At 44.1% G+C, this 12411-nt stretch overlaps 1 protein-coding gene across 2 annotated transcripts in view; it reads left to right on the top strand.

The window, feature by feature from the left end:
- Window positions 1–9546, top strand: part of LOC118361343 (guanine nucleotide-binding protein G(s) subunit alpha) — a 31823-nt gene extending 22277 nt beyond the window's left edge. The window contains exons 7-12 of one of the 2 annotated variants that reach the window (XM_052483079.1): window positions 1723–1796; window positions 1976–2034; window positions 2308–2428; window positions 6810–6940; window positions 7133–7218; window positions 7465–9546. In XM_052483079.1, coding sequence (XP_052339039.1) covers window positions 1723–1796; window positions 1976–2034; window positions 2308–2428; window positions 6810–6940; window positions 7133–7218; window positions 7465–7611 — 618 coding nt within the window. In that variant the 3' untranslated portion in view covers window positions 7612–9546. The remainder of the gene's footprint in view (window positions 1–1722; window positions 1797–1975; window positions 2035–2307; window positions 2429–6809; window positions 6941–7132; window positions 7219–7464) is intronic. The other variant, XM_052483080.1, reaches the window with a different exon arrangement.
- The last annotated feature ends 2865 nt before the right edge of the window (window positions 9547–12411 follow it).

Genomic DNA, 12411 nt, shown 5'->3' with positions numbered 1-12411 from the left:
AGCTAGCAGTTAGTAGACTGGGGCTAGCAAGTTAGCCTTTGGGGGACGTCACAATGGGGGTAAGTCTGTTTTTGCCTCTTCGTGCGGTGACGTCGATAGACCAGTCGTGGAATTGGTAGGGTTCCAAGTAGCTGTAGGTGGCTAGCAGAATGGGCCTTCAGCGGGCATCGTGCCTGAGGGGCCTGTTGGAATCCTCAGGCAGATTATGTCGGGATTCCAGTCGTAGAGGATCGGCGGGGTTCATTGCCCCGTACCGGCAGTGGAAGGGGTCCGGATATTGTAGCCCAGGAGTGGGCTTCGGTGGTAGCACAGGAGCCCTGGCCGAGCTAGCTTCAGGCTAACTTAGCACCCACCTCTGAAGGGCCCCAGTGTTGAGGATCAGCATGGCAGACGTGTTGTTGCGTTCCCTTACCAACTGGGGGTGGCCCGTCAGGAAGTCCAGGATCCAGTTGCAGAGGGAGGTGTTTAGTCCCAGGGTCCTTAGCTTAATGATGATCTTTGTGGGCACTATGGTGTTAAACGTTGAGCTGTAGTCAATGAACAGCATTCTTACATAGGTCTTCCTTTTGTCCAGGTGGGAAAGGGCAGTGTGGAGTGTGATTTGAGATTGCGTCATCTGTGGATCTGTTGGGGTGGTATGTGAATTGGCGTCTAGGGTTTCCCGGGAGGATGGTGTTAATGTGAGCCATGACCAGCCTTTCAAAGCACTCCATGTCTACTGATGCAAGTGCTATGGGGCGGTAATCATTTAGGCAGGTTACCTTCACTTTCTTGGGCACAGGGACTATGGTAGTCTGCCAGTATTACAGACTCGGTCAGGGAGAGGTTGAAAATGTCAGTGAAGACACTTGCCAATTGGTCCGTGCATGCTTTGAGTACACGTCCTGGTAATCCGTCTGGCCTTGTGAATGTTGACCTGTTTAAAGGTCTTGCTCATATCGGCTACAGAGAGTGTGATCACACAATCGTCCGGAACAGCGGGTGCTCTCATGCATGCTTCAGTGTTGCAGTCCTTCATCTTACCAGACGTAGCTACTCTGTCCTGCCAATGCACGGAAAACCCAGACACCTCTATATTATCCGTATCATCGTTCAGCCACGACTCAGTGAAACATAAGATATTAGTTTTTAATGTCTCGTTGGTAGGATAGTCTTGATCGTAAATCACCCAGTTTTTGCACGTTGGCCAATAGTACCCCCCCCCGCCCCCAGTGATTGCACGTTGGCCAATAGTACGCATGGTAGTGGCAGTTTACCCACTCGCCGATGAATTCTCACAAGTCACCCAGACCCCTGTATTTCCTTATTTTCTTCATGGGAATGATGGGAATTTAGGCCTGGTTTCAGGAAAGCAGTATGTCCTTAACGTATGACTCATTAAATAACACAATTTCGTGCTGTTTTGAGGTGAGTAATCGCTGTTCTGTCCAGAATTTATTTTCTGTCATAAGAGATGGTAGCAGCAACATTATATACAAAATAAGTTAAAACACTGCGGGGGAAAAAATAGCTCAGTTGGTTAGGAGCCTGTAGAAATGACAGCCATCCCCTACGGCGCCATTATAATTACACCCTATTCCCTGTATAGTGCACTACTTTTGGCCAGAGACCTCAATTGGAGAGAGATGCCTACTGTACTCCATCAACATTTCATAATATTGATTGATATTGATAAATATAAAGCAGATGAATGACTCCAGTCTGTCTTTTGTCATCTCTCAGGACCTACTGAGATGCCGAGTGCTCACCTCTGGGATCTTTGAAACCAGATTTCAGGTGGACAAAGTAAATTTCCAGTGAGTATAACCCAGGGTTATCATCGCATTCGGTTATTAGTACAATGCTCAAAGAGAAATCTCCAACCCGGCCCTGCAGACGTTTACGAGTCCATACAGTGCAGCGAACATGTGATTCATCACTACGCCACAAGGTGGTAGTGTGTGGCATTTGTCTCACTTTGCCATTTCTTCAACAGCATGTTTGATGTTGGCGGGCAAAGGGATGAACGTCGGAAATGGATCCAGTGCTTTAATGGTAACATTTGTTTTTCCATTTGATCTGGCCAACCCAATAGAGAGTAACTCACAATTCGGATCTCATTTTATAGATCATTTTTAGTCTAGAAGGGTCTTAGTCTGTATTCTCGTTCCTCTAAAGGTTTCCCGTATTTTCCTACCATCGCTTTTCTGCTATGACTGTGTGTTTCGATCTTAGGCTTAAACCCGAAGTGCCTTTTGACTGTGTCATTGATTGCCGTTTACAAAACCAGTTTGCCTGTGCCCTTCCTCCCTCTGTCTTCCCCACTAGATGTAACAGCCATTATTTTCGTGGTGGCCAGTAGCAGCTACAACATGGTGATCCGGGAGGACAATCAGACCAACCGTTTACAGGAGGCTCTCAATCTATTCAAGAACATTTGGAACAACAGGTGACGCACAAATGCACGCACACACCAGTGGCGGTCGGTGCCGTTCATTGTGCTTCTTTTCTTTTCTATTACAGCATATTGGGTGACTGTCAGTCATTCATATTCCATTCACCCAGCCCAGGTTTAGGCTACTACATTATTTTCCCTATACCCATCATGAGGTTGCTGCAACCTAGCCGACAAAATGAAAGTTTATAACGTAGGTGCACAGGTTGAGAGACAAATCGGAGTAATCAGGGTGGTCAGACAGTGAGTGACACATTCAGTAACGCCTCGCATACCGTTGCCTGCATCTGACTAATTTGGGGATTAATCATTAGTCCACTTAAGAGCTTCTGTTGGTCAAAAGTCAGGTAGGTCCCTCCTAGGACTGTGGCGGTCATGAGATTTTGAAAGCTGGGTTATTGTCATGCAAAAGAATGCCAGTCTCACGGTAATTGACTGTTAGTGAACGTAAACACGTTTTGGTTGTGGAAGAGCCGAAAAAGTAGGGAACTTGTCTGTTGTTCTCGCATCTACACGCTCTCCTCTAACCCTTTACCCTTCGCTTGTGGACTTCATGTTTTTCTATTTCAGCTTTACAATAATAAAGATCTTCTGATTTCATCTCTTCAGTTTGTATTGGAAAGAGAAGGGTTGGTAGTGAAGAGTGGTGCAGCGGTCCTAAGGCAATGCATCTCGGTGCAAGAGGCATCACTACAGTCCTTGGTTCGAATCCAGTCTGTATCACATCCGGCTGTGATTGGGAGTCCCATAGGGCGGCGTACAATTGGTCCAGCGTCGTCCGGGTTTGGCCCGGGGTAGGCCGTCATTGTAAATAACAATTTGTTCTTAACTGACTTGCCTAGTTAAATAAAGGTTACCTTTTAAAATAATAAATAAATTAAAAAAGGAGATATATAATCAGGATATTCTTTGGTAGTCTTTAGGTAGAGAAATCTAGCTTGCTCAGCCAGCCATTGGCTAGGACAGAAGGCCTCTGCCATACAACTGTATTAGAGCAGAATTTTGGAGTGACAGTGGAATTAAACAATCATATTTTGACTTGCAATGGGTGGGCCTGTAAAAAGATAGAACAAATAAACAGATATTTCACCGGCATCCGTTTGGCGTTTCCACCAAATATGGTAGTGAGAGGAAGCCCAATGGCTGGCAGTGGGAGAAGTCATCGATTTAATAAAAAAAAAATCTCAATACAGTTTTCTGTTCCCAAACTAGAATCTGTTATGAACAGATTGCAAAAGTTTAAAAACATTTTTTTTTAAAGTGTTTAGGAGTGCAAATGTGAATTGAGTTATTGCACATGTGCACGTCACAGAATAGGCGTTCCCTTAACAGGAAATATGAAAATGCATACTAGAACACGCCAATATGATCTCGCTAGCTCCTGCTTGGCTCGGTTTGCCCACTTTGACTCATTTTGTTCCAATTAGACCACAGCCTGTCGTTCCCATCTTGTTTTAGTTACGTCTTTGATGTCACTACTAAGAGCACAAGAGAAAGTCATCAGTGGCGCAAGCAGTAGTTTCCCATGCTATAAAAGCCAATTTATGCTTGATCTGAAAATGTGGTCGGAGGCTTCGTATGGAGGGTGTGATGCAATTGCAGAGCCTCCGGAGGCACGTAGAGGCAAAATCAAGCTCCATACCGCATCGCCATTGCACACATTTTGTAACAATGTGGAGTGCTCCGCCATGACATGATTGGTTGACGGTAGGTGGGGGCGGTACGTTCTGTACAAACATAAAGCCCTGACGTCTGTGGAGGCTGCATGATCGCTGTAAATGCCACTTCAGATATCGGATTGACCATGCAGAGCCTTTTACACTAGTAACGTTAGCTAGCTTGTGTTGTAGTAGTGAGACGATTGTGGCTGCAGCAGCTGTTTTCAACTTTAAGGTGTTGCTAATTTGTTAGCATCCTCTTTTAAGAAACAGAAATACGTTTGAAAGGTTATGTTATTTTGGAGTTTGATGCAACGTATTGGAAGATTTTTTGGTTCCTCTGAAGGCCTAGGTCCTATAGTCACGGTTCTCCACTGTATTAATGTTATAGTCGACAAACTAGAACTAAGGCGTTTGTACACATGGATTGGATTGAGTATACTATCACACAGTAGTGTACAGCAAGCAGTTTAGTAGTCACAACGGTTAGTACAAAGGTTAGTAAAAACCACAGCTTACCTTGACTTGAAGGAGTTGCAGTGTTGGATAGTCTTAGCTAGCTAGCTAACATAAATACAGTGAGGAGAACAAGTATTTGACACACTGCCGATTTTGCAGGTTTTCCCACTTACAAAACATGTAGAGGTCTGTAATTTGTCATTAATATTTGGTACAGAAACCTTTGTTTGCAATTACAGAGATCATATGTTTCCTGTAGTTCTTGACCAGGTTTGCACACACTGCAGCAGGGATTTTGGCCCACTCCTCCATACAGACCTTCTCCAGATCCTTCAGGTTTTTGGGGCTGTCGCTGGGCAAAAGACTTTCAGCTCCCTCCAACGATCTTCTATTTGGTTCAGGTCTGGAGACTGGCTAGGCCACTCCAGGACCTTGAGATGCTTCTTACGGAGCCACTCCTTAGTTGCCCTGGCAGTGTGTTTCGGGTCGTTGTCATGCTGGAAGACCCAGCCACGACCCATCTTCAATGCTCTTACTGAGGAAAGGAGGTTGTTGGCCAAGATCTCGCGATACATGGCCCCATCCATCCTCCCCTCAATACGGTGCAGTCGTCCTGTCCCTTTTGCAGAAAAGCATCCCCAAAGATTGATGTTTCCACCTCCATGCTTCACGGTTGGGATGGTGTTCTTGGGGTTGTACTCATCCTTCTTCTTCCTCCAGTGGAGTGGCGAGTGGAGTTTAGACCAAAAAGCTCTTTTTTTTTTTGTCTCATCCAACCACATAACCTTCTCCCATTCCTCCTCTGGATCATCCAGATGGTCATTGGCAAACTTAAGATGGGCCTGATCCCTCACCTTCCTTATGATCATTGATGCCCCACGAGGTGAGATCTTGCATGGAGCCCCAGACCGAGGGTGATTGGCAGTCATCTTGAACTTCTTCCATTTTCTAATAATTGGGCCAACAGTTGTTGCCTTCTCACCAAGCTGCTTGCCTATTGTCCTGTAGCCCATCCCAGCCTTGTGCAGGTCTACAATTTTACCCCTGATGTCCTTACACAGCTCTCTGGTCTTGGCCATTGTGGAGAGGTTGGAGTCTGTTTGTTTGAGTGTGTGGACAGGTGTCTTTTATACAGGTAACGAGTTCAAACAGGTGCAGTTAATACAGGTAATGAGTGGAGAACGGGAGGGCTTCTTATTAAAGAAAAACTAACAGGTCTGTGAGAGCCAGAATTCTTACTGGTTGGTAGGTGATCAAATACTTATGTCATGCAATAAAATGCAAATTAATTACTTAAAAATCATACAATGTGATTTTCTGGATTTTTGTTTTAGATTCCGTCTCTCACAGTTGAAGTATACCTATGATAAAAAATTACAGACCTCTACATGCTTTGTAAGTAGGAAAACCTGCAAAATCGTCAGTGTATCAAATACTTGTTCTCCCCACTGTAGCATTCCTCTCTGAGTCAGGTTGCTGAGTAGGCCAAATTAGATGCATTTTCTAACTAAAAGAAAGGTAAACTAAGAAGAAAAAAACATACAAAGCAATATAGCTAGCTAGCTCTCTCTGCTGCTTCTCCTTAATTTGACAAATTAATTTGTTCAAAACTGTACAATTGTCTCTGAGTCAACGACTCACTGCACTTTATGCACTGCAGTCTTAGCTAGCTGCAGCTTATGCTTTCAGTAGTAGATTCATTTTCTGATCCTTTGATTGGACAGCATGTCAGTTCATACTGCAGCTGATAGAGCTTTGATCGGTTGAAGTACGTCCCCTGAAGTCGTCATAATTACTGTTTCAGTCTATGGAAGGGGTGAGAACCATGAACCTCCTAGGTTTTGTATTGAAGTTAATGTACCCAGAGGAGGACAGAAAATAGCTGTCCTCCGGCTACACGATAGTGCTACCCTAGAGGGTGCTGTTGAGGATAATGTAGACATTCATTGCAAAACAGTGTTTTGATTATATTTATAGTTTTATCTAAAAATGTTTATTTTTTACGTTTCCCTTCTTACTTATGAAATTTACTGAGTAGGATGGTCCTCCCCTTCCTCCTCTGAGGAGCCTCCACTGACACACACACAGAGAAATGTGCACAACCCATGACACCCACTATCCATGAACAATGAAGATTCATTCTATTCCTCTGTTCTATTAAAATGCTCTCATTAATCTAATTTGCTCGCTCTAATGGACCACTGACTGCTTTCTGCCAGTGTATTTACCCAGCATCTCTTGTGTGTTTGTCTCTTTAGGTGGCTGCGGACCATCTCTGTCATCCTATTCCTCAACAAACAGGACCTGCTAGCGGAGAAGGTGTTGGCTGGGAAATCAAAAATCGAAGAGTATTTCCCAGAGTTTGCACGCTACACCACACCGGATGATGGTGAGACACACACACACACACACACACACACACACACACACACACACACACACAGACTGCTTCTGATTTTAGCCACAGTAGGTGGCTCCTGAATGTTCTTTCCTGTGGCTGATAAGTAATCGCCATAGCAAACTGTGGCACTGACAATGTGTGATGGTGTACCAGAATCCAATCATAACACTCATCATTCAGTCTCTCACGCTTCTATAGCAACACCGGAAGCAGGGGAGGATCCGCGTGTCACGAGGGCAAAGTACTTCATACGAGACGAGTTCCTGGTAAGTGCAGACATTCCGACGTCTCCCCTGCTAATGTTACGTGGAATCTTATGGTATTGCTTACAAAATAGTATCTAATCGTGACAAATGAGATGACTCTCTTACTCATATTGAATAAGTTAGCCGGAAGGCTAACGTGCACTAAGTGTTAGATTTGTTATTGAGTCAAGTGGATGATGTCCTGAATGGTGGTAGTGCACATTTTGTCTCATTGTGCTTCACTGTGATTATTTTTTTCCTCTTCAGAGGATCAGCACAGCCAGCGGAGATGGCAGGCACTATTGTTACCCCCATTTTACCTGCGCCGTCGACACGGAAAACATCCGCCGGGTCTTCAACGACTGTCGGGACATCATTCAGCGGATGCACCTTCGGCAGTACGAGCTCTTGTGATGGGAGGGGGGACTGCAACACAGACTCGGAACCCCGACCTCCGGTCCCTCCCTGACCCCCCACTCCCCCTTCCCTGGAACCCACCCCTGTCGCCCTGACTCTGTGTGCTCTTGGGGACTCCTGAAGTCAAACTAGACATGAGAGCTACAGCGCAACATGGAAATTGCTATTGAAATACTGCAAAACACAGAATACATCCAAGCCAGATCAGCTGAACTCCACAGCATTTTAGCACTGTGCTCAAAACTTGAACCCATTTCACCACACACACACACACACACACACGGGCGCGAGTACGCACACCGACATGGCACCGGACTGTCTTTCTTTCACAACCTCCGTTCATATTTTGACACAGACACACTCTTAGGCACACTTAATCTCAGTTTACCCATAACTGCTTGCATACAGAAAAATAACCCCCCACGCTTTTACTCGACTGCATGGTCACTGGTCCTGAACTGAGCAAGTCCTGAGTCTTAGCTGCTTACTGGCTGCAGCCACAGATTGACTGGCTCAGTGTTTTCAATGAATCACAGCCAAGATACCTACCAGGAGCAATTTCAATGACGGACAATGAACCAGAGAAGCATCATGGTGAGCGGGGTTTGGGGGAAGGGAATATTTATGTGAATTTGGTGGAGCTTGGACACCATGACACCCACAGGATTGTCACATGACTTTGCCATGTCGGTACAGCAGAGGAAGGAGAAAGGCCAACGTTCACAGAACTCAACGGAGTGCAAAGCTCATATACAGTACAGTACCATATAAGTTAAGAGAAGTCTGATCAGCCCCGTTTCTGTCTCCACGGTTTGTTTTGTCTGTGTAGATTGTTGTGCCATTGTGCCCTGTGCGCTCTCTCACACACACACACTCTCTCTCTCTCTCGCCTCTTTCACTCCTCCCTATCCTCTCTCTTAACTTCACCACATACCATGCACTGTTACTTTACTGGCAATGCTCTTTGTTATGTTTTTAAAGAAAAAATATCCTGAAATTAAAAAAAAGAGGAAGATAACGATAAATGGGACACTAATCTTTACTCATATGGTGACTCTCCCGTCAACCCCCCACTTGGTTCCTCCATTTCCCTTATCCCCACTCTCTCCTACCCCTCTCTTCTACCCTACCCCTCCCTCCTACCCTATCCCTCTCTCATACCCCTCCCTCCTACCCTACCCCTCCCTCTTCCTTCCCAGGCTTTGTATCTCTTTAATTTACTGCTGAACTATTATTCTTGTACAGACTGTAAAATGTATTATTTTGTACAACTTTATTGAAAAATGACTAAGAAGATCCCTGTGCCTTGATCACGACTGTACGTGTATAACGAGCTAAAGTGGGTGTTATACTGCGCTGTATGGATTGGCCAGTTGCCCCCCTCTCTCTCTCTCCAGGGAAGGGGAACAACCATTCGTAGCTTTGGATTTTTAATTTCCCTCCCCTATATGATTTAAATGTCTATTTTTGGATCCATATACCAAAAAATATATAAATATATGAAATGTCTATGGATTTAAAAAAGTATTTTATTAGTATCAAAGAACCTTGACACATTTTGTAGTGGTGCCTATTGCTGTAACTTAAATTCTTTTCGTTTAGGTTTTGTTCAGGTTTTGTTTCATTAGCGAACAACATGAAGGGTGAGTTTATTTACCTTTTTTTTTTTTATATAGCTTAAAGGTAAAAGGTCATGACAAATATCCAAATGCAAAACATTGCTTGTTTCTACATTATTTTTTTTTCTTTTGCTAAAGATAACAAACAATTGTATTGTTTTGGGGTCCTTCCTAGTGTTGCACAACAGAGGCAGACTGTACAGTATTACACTTTCACTTCAGTGCCCTAGTTTTCATTTACTGTGTACATCAAAAAATGGGTCTCTACTTTCAGAAGAGGAGCTCTGCGAAATAAAGGTTTTTGGTGCAGACAGCCACAGGCCCGTCCTTACACACAACCACAAGGACAAACCTACACCAGATACACCCGTGACATTTCATTCCTCCATCGTTAGCCATGTCTTGTTATGTCCACTGTATTTACTTAAGACAGCTCTTTTAACTCCTCACTGTTACTTCACTGCTTTTCAAAGAGAACATTATACTGCATCTATCACATGCAACACGACTCTATTCAATTCTGTCTTTGTTTCCCATCCAAGGCGATAGAACGGTCATTCCCAGTTTAACCCAGACACAGGCATTCACCACAAAGCTTCTTTGCACAAATACAGTTACAGTTTTACGAAAAATATTAACATGGGTCTTTGGGTATTTGCCTAAACATTGTGATGTTGACCTACACCATGACAATGGTTGATGAATGTATTTCTCGTCAGGAGTGTAGCTTAGGGAATTACAAGATAATTAACTGCAGTAATTTTATGTAGATGAGGGGACGTAATATGTTTCAATTGCATCTATTGACGAGTTAAGTCGTTAGTTCAAGGTCAAAGGAAGTGTAGAGGAAAGAGGCAGGAGTGCTGCTGGTTAGATAGTTTCTGCCCAACAATTATTTTTACCTTTTATTTAACTAGGCAAGTCTGTTTAGAAAAAAATATTATTTTCAATGATGGCCTAGGAACAGTGGGGTAACTGCCTGTTCATGGGCAAAATGACAGTTGTGCCTTGGGGATTTGAACTTGCAACCTTTCAGTTGCTAGTCCAACGCGCTAACCACTAGGCTAACCTGCCGCCCCATATGACCACCGTTCAGTGCCATGCTCCTGAACATGAGAACACTGCCATTGACACAACTGCGCGCAGAAGGTAGGTGTCCTATGTAGCATGATGGACAAGTTCTCAATGATATTGAACAAGATTTACAGGGTGGTTGACCCATGAACTACACTGAGTATACCAAACATTATGAATACCTTCCTAATATTGAGTGGATTAAACAAGTGACCTCAATAAGGGATCATAGCTTTCACCTGGGTTAGTCTATGTCATGGAAAAAGGCAATGTTTTGTATACTCTGTGTATACTTTGTTTTTATCTATGTCCTGAATGGTTGACATAGCTTGCTATTCCTGGTGACTAGGTGAGGGCTGGGTTCATGGTCTGTGATAACCATATCAGAATAGCTTATCCTGTCTCGTAGTGTGGGTTTTGAACAGAGACCTCCATACTTTGTTTGATATGATATACAATGCATTCAGATAGTATTCAGACAACTTCACTATTTCCACGTTACGTTACAGCCTTATTCTAAAATTGATGAGGAATACATGTATTCAATCCATCTACACACAATACCCCATAATGGCAAAGCGAAAACTGGTTTTTAGACATTTTTGCTAAATTATCAAAAATAAACATACCTTGTTTACATAAGTATTCAGACCCTTTGCTATGAAACTCAAAATTGAGCTCAGTTGCATCCTGTTTCCATTGACCATCCTTGATGTTTCTATAACTTGGGAGTCCACCTGTGGAAAATGCAATTGATTGGACAATTTGGAAAGGCACACTATATAAGGTCCCACAGTTGACAGTGCATGTCAAAGCAAAAAAAACAAGCCATGAGGTCGACAGGATTGTGTCAAGGCACAGATCTGGGGAAGGGTACCAAATGTTTCCAGCATTGACGATCCAAGAACACAGTGGCCTCCATCATTCTTAAATGGAAGAAGTTTGGAACCAACAAGACTCTTCCTAGACCTGGCCGCCCAGCCAAACTGAGCAATTGGGGGAGAAGGGCGCTGGTCAGGGAGGTGGCCAAGATCCCGATGGTCACTCTGACAGAGCTCCTGAGTTCCTCTTTGGAGATGGGAGAACCTTCCAGAAGGACAACCATCTCTGCAGCACTCCACCAATCAGGCCTTTATGGCAGAGTGACCAGACGGAAGCAACACCTCAGTAAAAGGCACATGACAGCCCGCTTGGAGTTTGCCAAAAGTCACCTAAAGGATTCTGACCATGAGAAACAAGATCGAACTCTTTGGCCTGAATGCCAAGCGTCATGTCTGGAGGAAACCTGGCACCATCCCTACGGTGAAGCATGGTGGTGGCAGCATCATGCTGTGGGGATGTTTTTCAGAGGCAGGAACTGGGAGACTAGTCAGGATCGAGCAAAGTACAGAGAGATCCTTGATGAAAACCTGATTCAGAGCGCTCAGGACCTCCGACTGGTGTGAAGGTTCACCTTCCAACAGGACAATGACCCTAAGCACACAGCTAAGACAACGCAGGAGTGGCTTTGGACAAGTCTCTGAATGTCCTTGAGTGTTCCAGCCAGAGCCCAGACTTGAACCCGACCAAACATCTCTGAAGAGACCTGAAAAAAGCTGTGCAGAGTGGCTCCCCATCCAACCTGACAGAGCTTGAGAGTAATTGCAGAGACGAATGGGAGAAACTCCCCAAATACAGGTGTGCCAAGCTTGTAGCATCATCCCCAAGAAGACTCAAGGCTTTAATTGCTGCTGAAGGTGCTTCAACAAAGTACTGAGTAAAGGGTCTGAATACTTATGTAAATGTGATATTTCAGTTGATGGTACAGTGACTGAAAGTTTGGGAACCACTGCTCTAGTCTGCCACTTTCCACCACTAGATGGTGACAAATCCATGCATGTCAGAATCTTACAGCCCCATCTCCGTAAGAATAATAATTTAGTTGTTCAAGCAAGCATTTATAGTTGAACGAGATTAAATCTGTTTGAAGGTGGAAGGATTATCAACAAGTTATAGAGGGAGGGTCCAACTTTCAGTAATGCAGGGGCTTTGTGAAACCTTGGTCCTGTAGAATATAGCTGTGTTAGCAAGTGAATAAGCTATTACTAAAGGATTACATACAATC

This window comes from Oncorhynchus keta, chromosome 28 (assembly GCF_023373465.1).
Source record: "Oncorhynchus keta strain PuntledgeMale-10-30-2019 chromosome 28, Oket_V2, whole genome shotgun sequence".
In the NCBI taxonomy this organism is placed as follows: domain Eukaryota; kingdom Metazoa; phylum Chordata; class Actinopteri; order Salmoniformes; family Salmonidae; genus Oncorhynchus; species Oncorhynchus keta.
The sequence above is the reverse complement of the archived record's forward strand: the minus strand, read 5'-3'. Positions and strand labels throughout refer to the sequence as shown.